We start from the raw sequence: 20,961 nt of genomic DNA, 5'->3' as shown, positions 1-20,961 counted from the left end.
TGGTTTTTCACCCGCCCCCCCAGGCCCCCCTCCCTCCGCCCAATAAGGACATAAACTTCAACCCCTTGGTCCAGCCAGTCTCTGCAGGGCGCAGATGGATCCCTCCCTCCTTTTTCGCTCTTTTCTTCCAAGCTCTTACTTTGCACTCTGAGCTTTTCCCACCCTCCTCTTTTCCCTGCTTCTTTCCTTGTCTCTCTCTTTCTCCCTTCACCTGCCGCGGTCCCGTTCCCCCTCCCTCTCCTCTTTCTCTCTCTTTCTAGCCCCTATCTCTCCCAGTCCACCTTAACTCGAGCTCCGCCCTCGACCCCCATCCAGCCCTCCGCCGCAACTCCGCCCCGCCCCCTGCACTCCACCGCCCTGTTCGCCCATTGGCCTCAACACCCGCCCATCCCAAGTGGGTCCCGCCTTGCGTTGGGCCAGGGAGGGGGCGGAGCCGAGGGGGCTGGCCTGAAACCTGGAGGAGGGGAAGAGGAGGGGGCAGTGTCCGCAGCGGCCGGGGAACCGAGCACCGCCCCCGCTCCCCCGAAGGGCTCTCACTTCTCTAAGAGGGTCTTCTGTAGGGTCAGCACCTCGGGAGGGAAGGGTATGAGAAGGTCGAAAAATAGGCTAGGTGGGGGTGAGGCAGGGACTTAGGGGGTTGAGGGAGGGGGTCCCGTGAGGGGCTATAATCAGGTCAGGGCCCCTGGAGGTAGGGGGAGGGGAGCCCCCCGGCCATCAACTCCACTCCTACGCCCCACCCCCAACCCCCTTAGAAGGAGCGGGGGAGATGAGGCTGCAGGCACCCTGCCTCCCTCCCCACGCGTGACGGCGCCCCGCGGGGAGGGAACGGCGCCCTGGGCAAGCAGCCTCTGCGCTCCAGCCGGTGCCCGCTGCGGCCTTGGCATTGTCGAAGGGGAGGGGCCAGGTCCGTGAGGGGGGAGGGGAGGAACGCTCAAGCTCCTGCTCCCCGCCTCCATCCCGCTGTGCCATAAGTGGAGAAACTGAGTCTCCGCCGAGAGACATCTGGACTTGTATTCGCTCAGAGACCCAAAAGGCGAGGGGGACCTGAGTGTTTTACGATGTATATGTAGGTTTAGGAGGATCGAGATATGTGCTTCAGTGCCCCCCAACTGAGGAAGGTAGCCCGTTTGGGACGCTTCCAACTGGGCCTGCGGCGCTACGTACCCCAAAGAGCCCCTCCCACTAGTGTAAAACTGATTCAAATCCGGCTATCGCGGGCCAGGTTCCGCTCCCCGCGGCCTGCCGGGCCGAACCGGGTCGAGCTCGCTTTCTCCTACCCCAGCCCCCTCCGCAGGGGGCCTCCCTCCCTTTTCAGCAGGTGGCTCCGCGGGACACCAGCTCAACCTGTTGGACCACAATAGGCGGCGCCAGGGGGGCCCTAGCCCTCACCCGGGCTGACCCGGGATCCCCGCGCAGGGGGAGGGGCGGAGTGCTGGTCCCTCCCTCCCTCTCCCTCCGGCCGTGACTCAGCCTCGGGGCTGCTGCCCTGCTCCCCAGCCAGGGGCGGAAAGTGTGAGGCGCCCCTGAGGGCCTAGGCCAAACCAAACAGCCCCCCACCCCAGACATTATCTCACTGTAGAATTGGGGGGGCTCTAGGAAGGAGGGGTAGCAGCAGCAGGAACGGGGCGCTCCCGATAGGTAATCCGCTCCGGGTTTTCTTATCGTCCCTGTCCCCCATGGGTCCCGAGGCTGGTCACTGCTCCGGGTTTTCTTCTCGGCCCCGCCGGACAGATTCTGGTTCGTCAGGGCCCGGAGCCGGTGGCGTCCAGGCCAGGGTTTTCCCCTCCCTCCTCCAGCTCGGGGTCGCGCTAGACTGGAGAAGGGCTGTGCCAGGGGCAAGGCGACAGTGCCAGAAGCACAAGTGAAATGGAGAGGGGGCTGCTTCGGGCTGGAGAGGGCATGGAAAGTGGCTCGGGGAGGGCAGAGCCAGAGCCTCTAGAAGCAACAGAAAGGAAGGCGCCTTGGCATCAGCCCTTAGGTATAGAAAAATGAACAGCGGCCTCGCCATGTCCCCCGTTCCTGGGGGTCGCGCCAGGCGTCTTGTTGGACCCTACCTGGATCTTTTAGCAGCCAGAATGCATTTCCCACTTGAGTCTGGACAGTCCTGGAACCCCTTGTTAGTTTTTTAGTGACCACCTCTTCCCACCCCCCACCCCCCCCCCCCGCCCCGCTCCGCCCCCAGCACACACATTCTCGGCTCCCTTCCTCGTTCAAAGGGTGGAACCCCCAACTTGAAATTCCTGCCGAACCCCCAACTCCAAGCCTTACTTCGCCAAACAACTGCGGCTATTTCAGCCAATAAAAGCTGACTGGGCCCCCTGCCCCCTCCCAGGAAACCCCCGAGGCCTGCGACCACCCCTGCCCAGCTACTAGGCCTGTACTGGAACCGGGAACTGGAGGGCAAGTGTGGGATCTCCAAGGGGCTTCCTGGGGATCTGGGCACTTCCAAAATCCACACTTTCAGACATACATTTTCAGGCAACCAACTAGACCTAAATTTGGGGGCAAATTAGCAGGAGGTCTGTAAATACCCGGAGGATGAAGTGGTTGACCAAAGAGAAGGATGAATGTCCAGGTCTGCCCGGAGTTAACCCCCTTTTTAAGGGGAACTGCACACCTGGGGTTGGGGCCACGTGCGCCAAGGAGCAGCTGCAAGGGACCTGGATACTTGCAGAGCCCGAAGAAGAGAGTACTTCTGACGGGAAGAAAGGCAAAACTGGGCCTGGGCGGGGTACTGAAAGAGTGGGTCTAAGGGCCTGTTTTGGAATGTGGAGGGGCTGAGCTGGAAGCGGAGCTTCAGCCTGCGCCGGGCGCCCACCTCTTCCCCACTCTCCGCCTTCCCCAGTCTGCCTCCGCTTCCCTCGAAAAACCCGCCGCCCAGGAAACCGCTGGGGGCGCTCAGACCGCAGCCCCGGCGCCCCCACCGTGACCGCCCAACCCACCTGAAGGGACCGTGGCTGCCAGGGTTGCCCCCCTCCCGCCGACTCCCCCCACACCTGCGGGCTGCTCTATTTATAACTCGGCGCCTATTCCGGGCCTCTGGGCGGGAGCGCGCTGCCGCGCAGCGCTAATCGTCGCCGGGATCTCTGCGCCCCCCAGGGCAGGGGGAGATAAATTTAGCCTCAGGAAGTTCGGGGGAACATTTTCCAAAACTCCACGTCCCAGAGAAGGCGAAACAGAACCGCCTTGCCCTCAGTTTCCTCCCTCCAGCCGCCAGGCGGCGCAGGTCCCCCGGCTTCTCGAGCCGGGTCGCTGCCTTGAAGCTGGGATAGGCAAAGGATTGAGAGCGAACGACCTAAGAGCACGAAGGGGCGCCCGTCAGAGGAGACAGAGAATGGCCAGAAAAATGGATATACCCCTAAGGTTGGCAAAGACGGGAGTAGACAGCTTCAGCTGGGAGTAACTAGAAAGGACTTCTGCCTTTTGAAGGGGAGATAACTCATGTGCAAACGAGATGCAAATAGGGATGCAAATAAGAGCCGATGCCCTTGGAGGTCGGCGCTCCGGCGCCAGTGAAACAGCTGCCACACTGCCTTCTGCCCGGCTTTCAGTGTTGCTGGGAAAACGCGGGACTCTCCCAAGAGCATCACTATAATATCTAGTTAATTGCGCACGGCTCCTCAGACCACTTTTCTCGATCCCTCTCCACCTACTTTCTGCACACCATTGAGGGTCATGCCCGAGGTAATCAGCTGGGAGTCCTGGTTATGAATAAGGCCGCTTTTCCTCCGCATGCTGTCGTATTTGGGGAGTCACTTCCAGTTCTGCCAGTTCAGTTCTTCGAGTTCCGACGAGGAAACTGAGATAGAGTGAGGAAAACTGACCTCACCAGAAGCACCAGTGCAGGTACAAAGCCGGTACTGGTAAAACGCTTCCTAGGTGACGCAGTGGTAAAGAACCCGCCTACCAACGCAGGAGAAGCCAGAGACGTGGGTTCCATCCCTGGGTCGGGAAGATCCTCTGGAGTAGGGAATGGCAACCCACTCCAGTATTCTTGCCCGGAAAATTCCATGGGCAGAGGAGCCTGGCGGGTTACAGTCCATAGTTTCTCAAAGAATCAGACAGGACTGGACACCGCGGCTTTACCTTTTACCCCTTCAGTTCTGCCTGACTTTCCTCACTTTACCGGCCTAGTCCTCTACCCCTTGTTGCCACTAGGGGGTCCCGGGGGTGGGGGACGGTGGGTAGAAGAGCTCTTACCCATTCCTCCCTGTCTTGGTCTTCCCTATCCATCTTCCTTTATCCCTCCCCTCATCCCCCTCCAGTGAGTTCTGGAGAGAGTGGTTTGGACATTCAAAACCGGAGCTTATTCTAAATGGGAAGAGAACACTACCGGGAAACTGCCACTCACTTTCCCTTCTAGACCAGTAGGGAGTCTCCTGGCTCTGTGGCTGACATGGAAAGGGCATAGCTGGGCCTCCCAAATGCCCCCAGTAGGAAATGAAGAACGAAGGGAGCTTAGGGTTGAGGTCAAGCGGGAGATCATGGAGTGGGTGTAGAATAGAGTTGATTGTCCCCTCCACCCTTTTGCTTTCCTGGCCCTGCCTCCCAGGCCACTTAGACCACCATCCCAAGCATGGGTTCAGGAGAGGAAGGCAGGCTAATTGAGAGAGGCTCTGAATTTGAGATGAAAAAAATCTGGGTTCACCAAATGACTACCCTACTGCAGAGTGCTGTTTGTGCGACTTTGGAGGGGTCACCTCAGCTCTCCGGGCTTGTTCCTTCATGTAAAGATATGACAATTACTCTTGTCCTACCTACTTCTGAAGTGGACTTTTGGAAGGCTCAGAGCACTCTAGCTGAACCGGGCTTTTGGAATGGTGTATGAGGTTTCTGTTATCCTCCCCATCTCTCTCTCCAGTCTTTCCCCTTTCAGAGCTCTGACTCTCTTTCCAGCTCTGACACTCTCCCTGGGCTACTGGCAGTCACTACTTGTCTCCCTCCTTCAGCTCCTACCACGGCCCACAGCCCTGGGCCCTGCCTTCCTCTACCTACCACTTCCCCAGGGGCCCTTGCCAGACATCCCCTCCTCTGGCAAAGCCAGAAGCCTCAGACTTTAGGATCCGCCGCCAGCACTGCTGCAGCTTGGTGGGAGTGAGGTCTAAGAAAGGAAAAGGAGGCAGACTTCTCCAGCTCGAGTGAGGCCATGGCTGGAGCCTGCCAAGCAGGGTGCAGACTACAGTGGGGAAAGGGAACTCCAAATTCAGAGGCGAAGGCGAATTCTTTATCCACCTCTACCACTAACCTCTCTCTGGGTGGATTCAGGACCTTCTCACTGCTGGGTCCTGGGGCCCTGGAGACACCAGGGAAGAACACTGACCTGCATTTTGTGGATGTGGGGCTGCCAGGGATAGGAAATAACCTTGATTTGGAGTACTATAGAGTACCATGCTACCATAAAAAAGAATGGACAGGTCGTAAGTATACTGGTATGAAATCCTTTACAAGGTATGTGAAGCAAAAACAGCAAGGTGCTGAGCAGGGTGTAGAGTATGTTATTAACTAGAAGGACAAATATATGCAGAATGCAGCCGCTTCTCTCCACTGCTATGGCTGTAAGCCTGCTATAAGCCACCAACACATCTGGCTCCAACTGTGCCCATTACCTCCTAAGAGGTCTATACTGTTCTACCCTTGGTCCCCTAACGGCTATTCTCAACCCAGCGCCAGTGTGAACCTTTTAAATAAAAAAAATCAGTTCATGCTCAGCTGCCTGCAACAGTTCCTTATTTCACTCAGCATACAATCTCAAATTGTTACCATGGTCTACTAGGCTTGCTCCAACCCCCATCCCTATCTCAACTTTCTCTTTTTCCATAGCACCTATCACCTAATAACATCAATGTGCTTGTTTTTATATTTTCTGTCTCTACCCACCAGCACCTAAGCTCTGTAAGTACAGGGATCTGTTTTGTTCTCTGCTGTATTCAAAGCAGCCAGAATGGCATATAGCAGATGCTCAATAATATGTTAAATGAATGAATGAATCTTTTGCCATTTCCAACAGCATGGTTGAACCTGGAGGGTATTATGCTTAATGAAATAAGTCAGAGAGAGAAAGACAAACATGGTATGTTATCACTCACATGTGGAATCTAAAAAACAAAATGAATGAATATAAGATAAAGAGAACAAATTAGTGGTTACTAGTGGAGAGGGAAGGGGGAGAGACAAGTTAGATCTAGGGGATTAAGAAGTACAAACTACTATGTATAAAACAAATACGCTACAAATGTATTTTGTACAGCACAGGGAATATAGCCAATATTTTATAATAACTTTAAATGGAGTATAATCTATAAAAATTTTGAATCACTGTGCTATACACCTGAAACTAATATAATATTGTAAGTCAACTACACATCAATTTAAAGAATTAAAAAAAAAATGCTGTCCAAGAAACAGGTCACCATAGTTACCTCTGGGGAGGAAAGCTAGGGGATAAAGAATTATCAAAGTTCTTTTCTCTAGGCATATGTTACTTTGACAAACAAAAAGAAAACAAGCCCAGGGGAAAAGGAATTAACTAAGAAGTCTGAGGAAGAGCTGGTCCCTGGCAGCTGGAGAGGGTCACATATACCACCTCCAGGCCAGTGTCCCAGGATAGAATGGGGGAAAGGCATAACTGGGCCCCAGAGAATGCTGGCTAGAGATCCGAGGGACACTTTGGCTGGCTTTGAGGTTGTGGGGGTCTGAGTGGGCATGTCAGTAGGCAGGTGCAAGATGATGTAAATAACTGGTGTGTACTGATCCCAGGGAGTGATTTAGGGAGAGCATGTGTTGGTGGCTGCCAAGGGGAAGCAAAGAGTCAATTCTGCTCATTCTGGCTGTGTCCTGTGCATTGTCATAAGCCTGCAGGACAGCTTTCTCTTGCAGCTTTGTGTGTGAGCTAGAGGAGCAGGGCCTGATCTCTGTAAGCTGGGAACTAGTACCAGCTCAGCGCTTTCCCCAAGATCTTCAGGGGCAGGGAGGTGGTTAGATCAGGTCTTCTATTTAGGTTCCCAGCCTTACATGGAGGGCCTCATAAAGACCCCACCCAAGCTAGACTCCTCCTTTTCTACACGTTGGGAGGAACCTGGCCTTTCCATCCAACGCCCTCCCCACCCAGGCACCAGTGAGTCAGGAAACCTGGCTTTCAGTCTTTCTATCCAGGACAACCTCCTTTCCTCCCTGGGTCCCAAACTGTTGCGGTGCTGACTTTTTCTGATTCCCCTGTAGACATTTAGAACTTTCGGTCTCAAGGCCTATTTATTATACATATAGTTCAGTGATTCTCAAACAAAGAGACTGGGGGCAGGCCATTCCTGGTATTGGGAGGGTATGGTAAGATCAGCCATCTGGGCCAGTAGGCTCCCTGAGCCAGACTTGGAGGAGCGCCAGGTCCTGCTGCAGTCTGACTGGGGTCCTAGCCAGCAGGCCAAGCTCCTGTGCACCAGAGGTGCGCTGGAGGTGGGGGCTGGGAACGGAGGCCCAGAGATGAGGCAGGTCTGACAGATGGAACAAACTGGAACCAGGATACCACTTCACTCGCTGTTTGTGGCCCATCCTTGGTCAAGCACAGCTGGCTCCGGGAGTCTTGATGGATGCTGGACTGGGTGCTAAAAAAAGAAGAATGGGAAGCTGAGAGGCAGGCTCTGCCACAGAAGTTGCAACCATGCCTCCTGTCTGCCCTACCCTGCCCACCTGAGTGATGCCAGCCATGGTGCCTGTGGAGTGGAGGCAGGTCTCAGCCACCATTAATCCAGCAGCTCCTTGATACACCAGCAGCAGAGGAGGAGGTAGGCCATTTCCTTCAGGGTCCGCTGCAGGCCCTCCCACCCTGTGCCCATCTTCATAATGGGAACCCGAAGTCCAGTGTCTCGCAGGACCCCTCGGAGGGAGAAGGGCAGGGCCTGGGCTAGGGGCTGTGTCCGGGGCTGCATGTAGGCTGCAGCTGAGGAAGGGTGTGGTAGCTGTGTCTGGTGCCTTTTATCATCATTGTCCCCACCCCCTTCAGACCTCATGACTGTAGGCACAAGGGCCCCAGGGTCTAGCACAGGGAAGGTTCTGGGCCCGAGAATGGGCTGAGTCAGCCCTTGTGCCCAGAGATGCTGGGATGGGGTTAGTAGTAGAGCCTGGCCACTCCATCTTTCATCCTCCATGGGCAGGCCAGCTCAGCTTCCCTTCTTCCAGCCTGGGTCTTGAAACCCTGGGTCTACTGCCTGGTTGTCCCTCCCCCCTACCTCCCAGGGTTGGCACTGCTCCCTGCTTCTGCCCTCTATTGGGCTCCTGCTGAGGCTGGCACTGAAAATAATCAGTGAGAGCTCCTTTCCAGCCTGCCCTGCACCCCCATCCCCCTTAGAGTGAGCACTGGGGGCTCTGAGCTGCCAGGGCCTGGCTTCCTTTTGCTTCTCCCATTCCCTGAAGCAGGAAGACAAAGGCACAGCCAGAGCAACAGGCACAGGAGAGGTGGTTTATTGACAGGTTAGACCCCAGGGTGGCCTCCTTCCTTCCTTCCTTGGAAAGGGCAGGAGCGGGCCGTCATGTGCGGGAGTTCCGCTCCTCGTCTTCGTTCTCAAGCAGGTAGGCCGGACGGTAGGTGGGCTGTCCTCCTGGGCTCAGGCACTTCAGGGCCGGGTTCCGTACTGTGTTCTCCCGGCTCCCCAGTGACGTGTAGCTGGGTAGGGGGTGGGGTGGGGGGTGGAGGGTATGGTGGGTTTGCGGTGGGCTTGGTGTTCCCAGTCCCAGCACCCTCATGTCTTCCACATATCCATCCTGTTCCCCCAACCTTACCCTCGGTCATACAGGATACAGTAGGGGACAAACAGTTGGCGCAGAAAGTCCCAGATGTCTCTGTAGGTCCAGTCCTGGGAGGCCAGCATCAGAGCAGAGTCACAAATACTCCCCCTCCCACATCTACCCTCATCTACCTGGGAAAGGGCCTATCCCGGTTCTTTCGCTCCCCTAGCCTCTGAGGGAGGGCCTGCTACTAAACTCTCTGGTACATCTTGCTCTGTGTACGCCAATCAATGAGAGAAACCATCCCTCGCCTCCCCATTCTCAGGCCACCCTCCACTGGCATGTAATTTCCAGGAGGAAAGGGAGAGGCTGTTTAAGGCTATTTGTGTGAGCCTGTGCTGTCCATTAGAACTTTCTGCAGTGATGGAAATGGTCTGTATCTATGCTGTCTAACATGGTAGTTATTTGACATAAGGCTAGTACAACATACAACTAAGGAACTGAAGTTTGAATTGTATTTAATTTAAAAATCGAGATATAATTCATAAGCCATGATATTCATCTTTTTAAAGTATACAATTCAACTTTTTAAAGCAATTTATATTTCATTTCAGTTAATTACAATTCAAGTGTAAATAAATGGCTCACGGCTACCATATTGGACAGCACAGGTCTAAGACACTGTTTGGTCCACAATGCTTGCTGTTGAATTAGTGCTCAATAAAACCTCACAAAAGGCTGAACGAACAAATACCACTGCTGCCCTTGGCTGATGGGGCCATTTCATCCAAGCCCAAGGGTCTAACCCTCCCACCCCAGGAAGCCAGGGTGCAATGACTGACAGGGGACAGGAGACTGAAGGCGATAACCCCCCTCCCCCATACCAGGAGTGGGTTGATCCGCATGAATGCAGGCCAGCCTGGGTCGGTGGGGCTGAAGGGGCAGAGGCTGCGGGAGTAGGGGTCAGTGCGGCGGGTGCCCATCAGCACAGCCTCCAGCTGGGGGTGCCGTGACTGCAGCTCACTCAGGGCCTGCTTCATGTCTCCCTCAGCCTCCAGCACCTGCAGATTGTACCTGAGGAAGAGTGCCGGGAGTCAGGAGTGGGCCCTCCCAAGTCTCTCTGGGATCCCAAATCTTCAAGGCCCCTAGTACCTCTTGATGGTGTCCTGTAGAAACTGCTCCAGCTCAGGAAAAGGGGAGATGCTGCGGATATACAGGATCTGGAGGGGCTCCTGAGCATCAGGGCACTTCCTGGGGAGGGGGCAGGATCCATTGGCTTGCCAGGATGGGCTGGGAAACACTCCCCAGAGAGCTTGCTCTGTTCCCTTTGGCCACTGGAATAGACACCCTCTCCTCCCTTTTCCTCGTCCTTCTCATCTGAAGGGAAGAATCCATTTCCTCTGGCAAGCCCACTCTGGTTTCTCAAATCTGGAGCCCACACCCGTTTCTAGTATGTAGGCCTTACCTCCCAGACAGGACTGTGACCTCCCTGTGGTTGGGGAAGGTGGCTCGCACATCCATACTCAGGACCAGGCAGGTGGCAGATGCTCAATAAATATGGGGAGGATCGGAACTGAGAGGTAACTGTGGCTATCACCCTGCCAAGCCCCACCCAGACACCCCCCTTCCTTCCTGCTTCTTAGGATGGGGAACTAGCGAATGGGGCAGCTCTGTCTCTGGGGTCTCCCCCGAGGGGGTGAGCTCACCTCTGCACTGCGGCGTGGAAGAGGTGCAGAAGGGCAGTGCAGTCCTTGCCTCCATTGAAGCCCACGCAGAGCTGGGTGAGGCTGTACTGAGCCAGGGCAGTCTCAATGGTCTGGAGGGCGCCTGCCACCTTCTCCCCCAGAGAAGACCCTGCCAGGCAGGCAGGGAAGAGGGCATCAGTTAGATACATAGGGCTGTCAGAGGGCAGTGGGGGCCAAGCTGCCCTTGCCTAAGCCCCTCTCTATCTTCCCAGCGTTCAGTTCCTTCATCTGCCACCTGCCCCATTTAGCCACACCTTCACCTCAATGTATTCCCTCGGGGGTCCTGGTTTCTTTTCATTCTCCCAAAGCTCATGCTGCTTCCTTCCCTCTTTCACAGCTTCCTTTTGCCCATCTCGTGGTCTAACCAAATTCTTGCGTGTGTGCGTGCTAAGTCGCTTCACTTGTGTCTGACTCTTTATGAACCCTACGGACTGCATCCCGCCAGGCTCCTCTGTCCACAGGATTCTCCAGGCATGAATACTGGACTGGATTGCTATGTTCTCCTCCAGGAGATCTTCCTGACCTAGGGATCAAACCTGCGTCTCTTAAGTCTTCTGCATGGGCAAGGGGGTGCTTTACCACTAGCGCCACATGAAAATCCTCATCACTCAGCTTCTGTGTCACTCATCCAGGGAAGCCTTCTCCAACCCCAGATCAAGGCTGATCTCCCTGCTGTGGAACCCCCCCTCATCACTGATCCCTCATGCACGATTACCTTTTTAACATTCCCCTCTCCTGTTAAAACTCCTTGTCCAGAGCAGGGGTACCTTTGTCCTGTTGAGCTAAACCCCCAACACCCAGCACAATGTTGCTGAAAGGAGGTACTCAAGGAGGACCTTGACCTCCTCTCTGCTTATGGATTCAAATATCAACTGGTATTTACTGGAAGAATGAATGGATCTGCTGTAGCTATCTTCTACCCTCTCTTGGATCTGCAGCAAGCCTTCAACAGCCCACTGCTCCTAAGACCCAGGGTGGCACCGGTGGTCTGCTGCCTTCTGCCCCTTCCCCAGGAGGCCCCTACCTGACTCAGTGAGTTTGTACACGGCCTCACCGGCCTGCTCCACGGCATTGGGCACGTAGGGGACCACTGATCCTTGGGGCAGACGGGCAGTCAGGTAGGCCAGGCACTCCTCCAGGGGCCCTTCTTCCTCCGAGTCCAGTGTCAGCTTCACCTGATAGTAGTTGCTGCCCCAGTCAGGGTAGGAACCCAGGCCAAGCCTGCGCCCAAAATGGGCCTGGGCCTCAGCCAGGATGGGGGCGATAGAGGCCTCGTTAGCTGCCACATACATTTCCCGCAAGTGGAACTGAACAGCTGTGTTTCGGAACAGCCCCTTCAGCCCTTCCAGCACCCGACGAAGCAGCTCTGGAATTCCCGGAAAGAGGTAGACATTTCGGACGGAGACTAGTGGGAATCGGAAGGGGTGGCCAGTGCGAGGATCTGTGCCATAATGCAGGCGGGCAGAGGTGGGCACTCGCGACAGTTTCTCCCAGCCCGCCCCTCCTAGGGCCTTGATGGCCGCTTCCAGCTCAGGATGTGGCTTGAGCTCGTCCCCAAAGGCCTGGGCCACTGCCTCAAAGGTCACATCATCATGTGTGGGGCCGATGCCCCCTGCTGTGAGGACGTGGGTGAAGCGGCTGGAGAAAGCTGTGACCTCAGCTGCGATGGTGGCTACCTCATCGGGTACCACAGAGACTCGGCACACCTGGACCCCCAGGGAACGCAGTGTCCGGCACAGAAAGTAGGTGTTGGTGTCTTGAGTGTGTCCCTGGGAGATTGGGGATGGGGAAGATGAGTGTGTCAGTGCTGTGGGGATGCAGGGCAAAGCAGGAAGGATCAAGCTGCAACTGCCTGCTGACGGAGCACGCTGCCCTTTGGGGGACACCCACCTCCGGCAGCCCACAAGCCCACACTGGGCCCAAGGGTGGAAAAATCCATGTGAAAGGAGTCAGGGGTAATGTGATCCACCTTGGGCTTCCATCTCTGCGCTTGGACCTTGACCCCCTCTCTGCTTATGGATTCAATTATCAGTTTTATGTGGACCACTCATCCACTTCCTCAGCAGCCCTGACAGTTTCAGTCCCCTGGCCCCAAGTGCTTCAGGGCATCTTCAGATTCCTGGCCGTGGTCATTTTGGTCAGTGGCATCCTCAGACACTGTCGGCAGCCTGTCAGGCCCTTCACGCTGTCAATTCTACTTCTGAAATGTCTCTCCATCTGCTCTCTTCTTTGTTCCTACTGCCACCAAACAGGTCCTTGGCACTTTTCACCTGGATGGTGGCAACAGACCCCTGGCCAGGCTCCCAGTGTCCTGCCACAGCACTCTGCCCTAGGCCTCCGCAGCAACCTTCCTAACATGTCACTGTGATTGTGTCACTCTTGGCTCAAAAGTCACTTGTTATTTCCAACCATATACAGAATAAAGTTCAAATTCCTTTGCAGAATATTTGAGGCTGTGTGTCTGTGGTGTGTTCGCACTCTTCTTTTCCAGCCCCATCTCCTTCTACTTCTCTACAGAGTTTAGTGGTTAAGGTTGGCTCTGGAGTAAATGCAAATCAAGCTGGAATCCCACCTACCACTTACTAGCTGTTCAGGGAAAGCTTCTCAACGTTTCTGAGCCTCAGTCTTATTATTTATTCATTTAGATTTGTAATAAAAGTACCCACATCACAGGGTTGTTGTAAGGATTAGGAAAATCACATATGTGATGTAATACAAGCACACTCCCAGGCCCTAGTAAGCACTCAGTACTACTCTTACAAACCTGATGCCCATCATGACCTCTAGTGAGACTTCCCTGATCATTCAGAAGAGATTTCCCCCTTCTAGTACTTTCCTTCTATCTCTCCTGAATGCTTTGGATCATTTTTCCAAATAGGCTGGACATAACTCTGAAATAATACATGTACCTGCACCTCCTATACACGCTGGACTCCTTGTCATTTCTGTAAAGGTCCTCCTCCCCCTACCTGCTGCTGCTGCTAAGTCGCTTCAGTCGTGTCTGACTCTGTGCGACCCCACAGACGGCAGCCCACCAGGCTCCCCCGTCCCTGGGATTCTCCAGGCAAGAACACTGGAGTGGGTTGCCATTTCCTTCTCCATACTGCTTGTCAATTTGTAGGGACTTTGCTACAAGTTTTTCAACAGAGTAATCGAAAGAATAAGGGTCACTTTTCCGCCAATATCTTGGACTCACTCCAGGGCCCTACTGCAGCAAGAGGGCTCCCACCCTGGTTCACCCTCCCTCAACAGAACGTGGAGCAAGCTCCCAAGGACCGGAGAATTCTGCCCCTCCCCCCTCCTGTCCCAGACACACCTTGAGGATCTCATCTCCAACAATGATGATGCCCGCCGTCACGCTGCGCCCTGGCGGAGGTTCAGAGGCCCTAGACGCCATGGTCCCGCTTTCTCTGCCCCTCTGGAAGGCCCTCCAGTAGCCACCCAGACCCCCAAATAGGGGTCGCAAGCACTGGGGGCCAGCCAGGTCTACAGGGCACTGAGGGTCACAGCCTGGGAAGAGGGATTCCGGGGTGGAGGGAACCTGGAGGAGCCAGAAAGGACAATGGGGAAGAGGAGGAGTGCATAGTTTTCCTCACCAGGCCCTTGACAATCGACTCCTTTATCCCTGTCCGTTTAATAAACGTGTTCTTAAACTCTAGCCCATACCTCTTTTAATGTTTTCTATGCTCCGTCCCAGTCTCCTTAAAATGTCCTTCTCTTTCGAACCTACCACTTAAAAATGTCTTCTGTCTGCAGAGCTCGGCTTCTCTAGTGTCGACTCTATCCAGGGCATCTGTGCTTTTATATTTATATGTCTCTTCTCTTTGGGGCACCTGTCCCTTTAAATGTCTACCTTATCCTGGGCCTTGGCCCCTTTAAATGCGTTCCCTCCTTCCACCACCGACCAGAACTCAGCAGCCTTCTTCTGCAGGCTTCCACACCCTTTCTAGCCCAGAATCCTGTCTTTTCCCGCCACGCTTCAGATTGCTGAGCTCTTCCAGGTTCTCACCTGCCTCTTACCCCTTCACCGGGTCTTTCCCTCTCTCCTTCCCTCCTGTCTCGGGGCAGCTTCCGTACTCAGAGTCCCGCCTCAGACTCACCTCATATTAATTGGTTATTTTGGCCGTCGCTCAGACTACTTCTATGGGTCCATTGGTGTAGTCCACCATCGCTCGCGAGCTTTAGCCAGAGGGCGGGAGTGGTGCTGGGTTGTTATTGGCGACAACCACGTGGCCACCCTCACCCGGAAGCGAGGGGGCTGGGCCTTAGCCGGGGGGCGGGGCTTTTCTCTCAGGAAAGAACCTGAGGAGTGGAAGGAGCCAAGGGGGCTGGAGGGGCTCTAAGGTGTTTGTGGTGCTTGCTCCCCGCTGGTGCTGGAAGTAAAGAGACGCTTGACTCTAACCTCCGCTCAGTGTTCGAATTCTTGCGTGCACATACTATCTGTTACTCGTGATCCCTGACTCATTCTGAGGGGTCAGGGGCTGGCACTGGTGTCAAAGGGGATTTTACACTGTAGCAAGTGAAAGTTGGACGGACACCAAGAAAAATTGTCAAGATTGCCTGTGAGCTAATGAGATCCTGGTGGTGAGCTTTTATTGTGTGGAACTTTCATTTGTCTCTGTTATAAACGATAAAACTAATTACTTCAACTCTTTTGACAATGAAGTCTTGCCCCACCTTGTTCCAGATGGACCTTGTAGGTACAAGTGAGGGCAGCGACAAAGGGAGGGCCACATGTCCACTTTGGATTCTCAGCTTCCACTTGTTTTACTCGTCTCTGGTCTAAAAGTACTTAATACTCCTGCCAATCGTCCGGGGTTCTTTTTAATATGCTGATTAAATCTACAGGACTCTGGCCGTTTGGGTGGGGCCAGAGATCTGCATTTAACAAACCCTCCTGTCATGCTGATGCCATTGCTTTTTGTAGTAAAGGTCTAAAATTTCACGTGGAGAACTACTGAGCCACACCTGCCTCATTTTACTCTCCTAAAACCCCTCTGAGAGAGATATGCCTATTTTACAGATGGGCAACAGGCTCAAAAAGGTGAAGAGATGTTACACAGAAACCACAAAAACACTACAGTGAATGACAGAGCCAGGCTTCTAGAACCTTCAAGTAATAAGCCCGGTTTTGTTTTTCCAATTAAGGGAGTCTTGGCTCTAAAAAAACAAACCTGGGCTGTCCTAATGGCATAAGCCATATGCTACAGTATCTTTCTTAATAATCATGGTGATATTTGACAAGCCCCTCTCTGAAATGCCTCCTCCCTACCCCTCAACATCAGCTCCGAGTCTTTTAGTCGGTTCTCAAACGTAAGTGTGCACCAGAATCACCTAAAGAGCTTGTTAAAATGTCACTGTGTCCAACCCTCAGTTTAATTCAGTAGGTCTAGCAGCAGTAGCAGGGTGGAGTCCAAGAATGAGCACTTCTAAGGAGTTTCCAGGTGATACTGATGCTTCCGGACCAGGGACCACACCTGAACTACTGCTCTAGGAACGAGTGAAAGATTAAGAGAAAGTGGGAAGATTAATCTCACTTACTTAGCACTACTATTAAAAGTAGAAGGTAAGCTATTACTTGGCAAAATGTCTCTTAAATATCCAGTTTACAAACGTTTTCTCAAAGCTCAGTGCAGTAACTACCTGTTTAAGAATGCTCGAAATCCCCTTATCCAGGCCATACCCTAGACCAATTAAGTCAACTTCCCTGGGAATGACTCAGGCATCAGCACTTTCAAGCTACTCAGGTGATTCCAGTGTTTGGCCAAAGTGAGAACCACTGAAAACATCCCCAAACCACTCTGGAGTGAACAGGCCATAGGTATGCAGGAGCCTTAGGCTGGTCAAGAAGTGGAGTATACTAGCAGCCTCACTTTACCCTTGTTAAGTGTAAAGTCTCTTTGTGACCCTAGGGACTATAGCCTGCCAGGCTCCTCTGTCCATGGAATTCTCCAGGCAAGAATAGAATACTGGAGTGGGATAGCCATTCCCTTCTTCGGAGGATCTTCCCAACCCAGGGATCGAATCTGGGTTTCCTGCATTGCAGGAAGATTCTTTACCGTCTGCGAAACCAGGGAAGCCCCAAGAACCCTTGAGTGCCCTTCAGAAAAAATCAGACTATGTTAATGGCAGTACCCGACCATAGAAAACAACTGATTTGTTTTGATGAGATGATGTTGTCCTATATAACCTCTCTTAGCCCTGTAGTTAGAGTGAAATGTATTCCAGTAGATATCTGACAGCAAAGTCTACTTAAGGTAGGTTACAAACCAGTTACTTCAATGTTGAAACAAACCTCAGTGTTAACAAAGAGCTGAGCTTCATTATCTTACTGGAGGGCATATAATTAGAACCATGATAGTGAGGGTGATGCCCTGAGAGGAGGGGGGAAAAAAAAACCTTTAACAATTAGAGAATTAGATTATAAAAATTTCCTCTTTAATCAAGGCTTTTAACATGGAACAGATTTCTTGGAATAAAATGGAAAGTTTCCAATATACTGAAACATAAATCAACATACACACAACACCTGGCAGGAAAAAACCCAAAACAGCCAAGTTTACACAATCCCTGTAATAGCCGTGGTCGTATTCTCAGATGCTTTCTCCATCTGTCAAGCATGTTCTGCTGGATTCAGAGCTCACGTAGGTTTTGGGGGTCACACTTAGCTGAGGCTGCAACCCAGAGAGCACTCACTCATCCAGCTGGGCTGTGGTCCTTCCTGTCAGTTCTGCTCAAGAAGCAAAGCAGTTACCAGCACATTCAGTGTATTGAAAATCCTTTAAATATCAAAGTGAGAAACAAGAAGGCAACACAATTATGTCATCAGGAAGATGTTAGCAAGTGAGGACAGCTGTGTAAAGCTTGAGGCTGAAAAGTGGCTCCCCAGCTTCATTTCTTTGGTTTCTTGGGCAGTGGCCGCCGGAACAGCAAGATGTGAGGTTCTGAAAGAGTGAGAGCTAAACAGTAAGTGAAATCACACCATCCCATGCACAACCTATAGTGTATTCCACTCCCACTTCCCAGCTATCACCACTTAGATCTTTGTAACTAAATGAAGAGTTAAGCATATGGCTTTAGAAGCAGACCCAGAAGCCTGGCTTGTGTGCCAAGCACAGAATTGTTAATATCAGTTTTCTTGCTTTTTCTGTAGCCCCGGGGTGTCCTTTATTAGTTTTGCCTGGTAGTTTGGTGTCTGGTGCCTTATCAAGAAATATACTTTCCTTGGTTTATTTGGAACACATCTCAGAATTCACTTTCTGATAGAGAATGAAGAAGAGGCCATAATCTCTACATCAAGATATATGTGGCCTTTAAATATATATATATATTCTGATTGAATTAGAGACTAAAGGAGTTTTTTTTTTCCCCCCTCCAGTGACAGGTTGCATCTGAACCTCCCAGATACTTTATTTCTTATTTTTGGTCACTCCTGTTTTTCTAGATGGCTGGTGAGTTAAGAAACCCACAAATCATCCCCACCTATCATTCCTTCATTTCCTTGGTCCTACATGGTTGCTTTCAGCCATTGCACTGACCTGGTTCATGGATCATATAATGGACCCATCCCTGACTCTGCTGAACACCAAGATTCCTCCATTCAGATTCAGACATCAAATGAGTTTTAGGGACCAGCTTGGCTATGTCCTTGGGCAACATGACATGCCTGTAATAGAAACGTGGGAAGGTGGGAAATTTGTATCAGAACTGGGTACAATCTATCAGATGAGGGGGCTAGCAGGTAAAGCCAAGACAGACAAGAAAAGAGAAACCAGTTTGTAATGGCAGGGAGTTTATAAAATCTTATTGTAGTGCAAAGGCAGCTAGAAATAAAGCCCAAGTTACAGGCCAAGTTACGTAAATTCTCACGAAAGTATATTAGAAAGTACATATTAATGAATAACACCCGTGAATGAGTGCCAAAATTATAGCCACTTACAGTCCTCTAGTTGATTACTCTTAAACAATATAATGGGAGCCCCAGAACACACACACAGACTGTTAATAATTAGGGGTGGTTCTGAACAGGGTTGTAAGGAAGGGAGAGAAGTGATTTCAGAGAGGAAAGGCCTATCAGACAGTGCTGTGTGGAAGAGCCAGAACATAAAATCAAATATATGGAGAAGGAAATGGCAACCCACTCCAGTATTCTTTCGTGGGGAATTCCATGGACAGAGGAGCCTAGCAGGCTATAATCCATGCGGTTGCAGAGAGTTGGACATGACTTAGCGACTAGACAACAACAAAGACATCTATTTATACATTTATACTTTTATAAATTTCTATGGCCTATGTATAAAATGTCCACAATCCCCTCACTTTTTAAGTTTTACAATTTACAATTTTACAAACACCTGAAGGCAAACATTTTTCTCATAATCCATTTGGTTACTAAATCTGAGATGACCTGAATTTATCTGCTGGTGAAATAAAGACTTTTTTACCCGCCCCTGTCACCAAGAATGAAATAGAAAAATCTTTTCTTTTAAAATCTATCCTCATAAGTTACATTTTTCAACTCTGAAAGGATGTGCCACGAGACTTCTTTGGGGGAGACTCCATGCTTTCCTAACCAAGGATAAGTCTCCTTTTATAGCAAAGAAATTACTACTTGAATTGGGGTGACCCAGACTTGATTATTATGTTCAGTGACACTGCACTGAATGCTCTCTCTGTGCTAAGTAAAAGGGATTCCACCCCCCATCCCCCACCTGTAAGTCAATTCTGGTTTAAATGTCTGAAAACAGCTTACATCCTAATAAGCCAATGGCATAAAGACTGGCTTCCAGGGACTATTTAGACCAAAACAAAACAAAACAAACCTTTCCTTAAATCAAATATCACTGCCAAGACTTACATCCTCCAGAGGATGAAACTAGTGATGTCTCCCTAGCCCTGCAAAGACATTTTAAGCACACAATTTTAGTTAGCCTAGTTCAGATGTAGAGAACAGCTGAGGAAAAGAGTTAATTGGGTTCAAACAGGGCTGGAGTGTTTTTTTTTCTTTTGGTCGGGATTGTAGTTGCAGCGTGTGGGACCTACTTCCCTGACCAGGGATTGAACCCAAGTCTCCTGCACTGGGTGTTTACCATCTTAGCCACTGGACCACCAGTGAAATCCCAGGGCTGGGGATCTTTTCCCAAGGATCGGACATAAAAACAATGCAAACAGTGTTATTTGACAGCATACACCAAGTTCTCCAGAAGGCTCAGAGCCCTGCACTAGGCTCAAGAAACACACGAAAACCAAGCTTCCAGTTGTTTTAACTATTAACGCTTACTACAGATTAGTGGAATGCCAACATTTGTAAAATTCTTTGTGTTGCTTTATTTTCTAATCTAGAATTATGGACTTAAGAGCTTACCAAATGCAAACTCTGTATGGAATCCTTTCTTTATCATGTTTGGTAAATCCTATGTGCTCCCACCACAACCTACCTGTACATAGCTCTATTATACCAATTATCATCTTCTTTCTGAAGCCTGTCAGTATTTCCACATATTTTTTAGGTCTGTTGAAAGCAGGGACCATGGCTTATCCGTGTACTTTAGCGGAACACCTGAAACCTATAAACACTCCGTAATTGTTTCCCAAGTAGATGCCCTTCAAACATTTGACGGTAATCTATTAGGGCCATATTAAGTCTTTCCTCAGTGGTTCTGGTCAGTTTTACTCGATTCCAGTTCCTCGAAGCCCCCCTTCCTAAAACAAATCAGACAACCACGCCCCTTTCCCATGGATTAATAAGCAACACTCAGGCTCTCTTAGAACTCTCCTCACTTTGAAGACTCGAAGAAAATTCAAGCTTCGCCTTTGCCACCTTCTCCCAGAAGGCTCTACGGTGTGGCTGTAATACAAGCAGTCTCAGGAAGGCAAGTTCAGTTTACTCAACTGAGGTGAGAGAATGGTCCAGAAACCCGCAAAGCTGAGGGTGGTCAGTATTCTAACATTCGAACACTCTAACCACGACCACCCACGCCTCCTTCCAAATTCGCTATCACTCTAGGGGTTTTTTTGATTGCCCCCCTACCTTTCGCGCATGCGCCTCACACTCTCAACACACCCATTCCCGTTAACCTCCCGCGCATGCGCCAACTCTGCAGTTTCAGTCCCCGTTACCAACTTCTCGTGCCCTCAGTTGTCAGAACTCACGACCTTGATATTGCCCCCGCGCCGGCACTAACCGGTACTCGAACTCCTCGTCGTCGTATTTGTCCGAATAGTAAATTTGTTTGTGCGACATGATCACTCTGCCTGAGGACCTTCAGCCCCGCGCCGCCAACCTCCGAACAACTCCCAGCAGCACGCGCTCCCACCCTCTTTGGCCTCGCTTTCAAACACGCCGCCTGCGCTTTCTATTGGTCCCTCTGCCGGAAGGCGGGACAACCCCACCTTCAAGCCTCCGATTGGCTTAGGTTTGCTTCTACTCAAGTCCTCATTGGAATGAACATTGCTCAAGAATTGCCGTAAGTAAAAAACAGACGTTTTATTGGCTATC

The 20,961-nt window shown here is 51.5% G+C and overlaps 3 protein-coding genes across 19 annotated transcripts; all 3 read right to left on the bottom strand.

Annotated features, from left to right (window-relative positions):
• Positions 1 to 7,229: 7,229 nt before the first annotated feature.
• Positions 7,230 to 8,359, bottom strand: LENEP (lens epithelial protein). Its single transcript, XM_069575761.1, has 2 exons — positions 7,684 to 8,359; positions 7,230 to 7,598 (listed from the first exon to the last, which is right to left on the bottom strand). Exon 1 carries the CDS (start codon positions 8,139 to 8,141, stop codon positions 7,737 to 7,739), a length of 405 nt encoding a protein of 134 aa, XP_069431862.1. The 5' UTR covers positions 8,142 to 8,359; the 3' UTR covers positions 7,230 to 7,598; positions 7,684 to 7,736.
• A 73-nt stretch (positions 8,360 to 8,432) lies between these two features.
• FLAD1 (flavin adenine dinucleotide synthetase 1) lies at positions 8,433 to 14,702 on the bottom strand. Of its 16 annotated transcripts, none has more exons than XM_069575655.1 (9): positions 14,564 to 14,702; positions 13,780 to 14,004; positions 11,488 to 12,232; positions 10,425 to 10,572; positions 10,184 to 10,207; positions 9,871 to 9,969; positions 9,603 to 9,792; positions 8,773 to 8,846; positions 8,433 to 8,656 (listed from the first exon to the last, which is right to left on the bottom strand). In XM_069575655.1, the coding sequence occupies exons 2-9, from the start codon at positions 13,858 to 13,860 to the stop codon at positions 8,521 to 8,523; spliced, it is 1,497 nt and encodes a 498-aa protein (XP_069431756.1). In that variant the 5' UTR covers positions 13,861 to 14,004; positions 14,564 to 14,702; the 3' UTR covers positions 8,433 to 8,520. The 16 variants fall into 16 exon arrangements, 10 of the variants coding, with proteins under 10 accessions (XP_069431756.1, XP_069431748.1, XP_069431829.1 ...); XM_069575647.1 differs by lacking the exon at positions 14,564 to 14,702 and adding an exon at positions 14,473 to 14,561; XM_069575728.1 differs by lacking the exon at positions 14,564 to 14,702 and adding an exon at positions 14,484 to 14,521.
• Positions 14,703 to 16,879: 2,177 nt separating this feature from the next.
• Positions 16,880 to 20,942, bottom strand: CKS1B (CDC28 protein kinase regulatory subunit 1B). 2 transcript variants are annotated; one of them, XM_069575571.1, is made up of 3 exons: positions 20,648 to 20,942; positions 18,002 to 18,129; positions 16,880 to 17,407 (listed from the first exon to the last, which is right to left on the bottom strand). In XM_069575571.1, the coding sequence occupies exons 1-3, from the start codon at positions 20,704 to 20,706 to the stop codon at positions 17,355 to 17,357; spliced, it is 240 nt and encodes a 79-aa protein (XP_069431672.1). In that variant the 5' UTR covers positions 20,707 to 20,942; the 3' UTR covers positions 16,880 to 17,354. The 2 variants fall into 2 exon arrangements, with proteins under 2 accessions (XP_069431672.1, XP_069431662.1); XM_069575561.1 differs by having other exon boundaries at positions 16,880 to 17,422; positions 20,648 to 20,798.
• Positions 20,943 to 20,961: the final 19 nt, after the last annotated feature.

Source organism: Ovis canadensis, chromosome 1 (assembly GCF_042477335.2).
Source record: "Ovis canadensis isolate MfBH-ARS-UI-01 breed Bighorn chromosome 1, ARS-UI_OviCan_v2, whole genome shotgun sequence".
Lineage (NCBI taxonomy): Eukaryota > Metazoa > Chordata > Mammalia > Artiodactyla > Bovidae > Ovis > Ovis canadensis.
Note: the sequence above shows the minus strand (reverse complement) of the source record. Positions and strands in the feature narration are given on the sequence as shown.

What these genes read in the sequence shown, in the direction of transcription:
- LENEP (XM_069575761.1), bottom strand. Translation starts at nt 8,141, where the DNA reads ATGGAGGATGAAAGATGGAGTGGCCAGGCTCTACTACTAACCCCATCC.
- FLAD1 (XM_069575655.1), bottom strand. Translation starts at nt 13,860, where the DNA reads ATGGCGTCTAGGGCCTCTGAACCTCCGCCAGGGCGCAGCGTGACGGCG. An exon ending in TTGGAGATGAGATCCTCAAG is followed by an intron (nt 12,233 to 13,779) that starts GTGTGTCTGGGA and finishes CCAATCTCCCAG; the next exon opens with GGACACACTCAAGACACCAA. An exon ending in GTCACAGTCCTGTCTGGGAG is followed by an intron (nt 9,970 to 10,183) that starts GTAAGGCCTACA and finishes CCCCCTCCCCAG; the next exon opens with GAAGTGCCCTGATGCTCAGG.
- CKS1B (XM_069575561.1), bottom strand. Translation starts at nt 20,706, where the DNA reads ATGTCGCACAAACAAATTTACTATTCGGACAAATACGACGACGAGGAG. An exon ending in GACGAGGAGTTCGAGTACCG is followed by an intron (nt 18,130 to 20,647) that starts GTTAGTGCCGGC and finishes TTTCTATTACAG; the next exon opens with GCATGTCATGTTGCCCAAGG. An exon ending in TTATATGATCCATGAACCAG is followed by an intron (nt 17,423 to 18,001) that starts GTCAGTGCAATG and finishes CTTACTGTTTAG; the next exon opens with CTCTCACTCTTTCAGAACCT.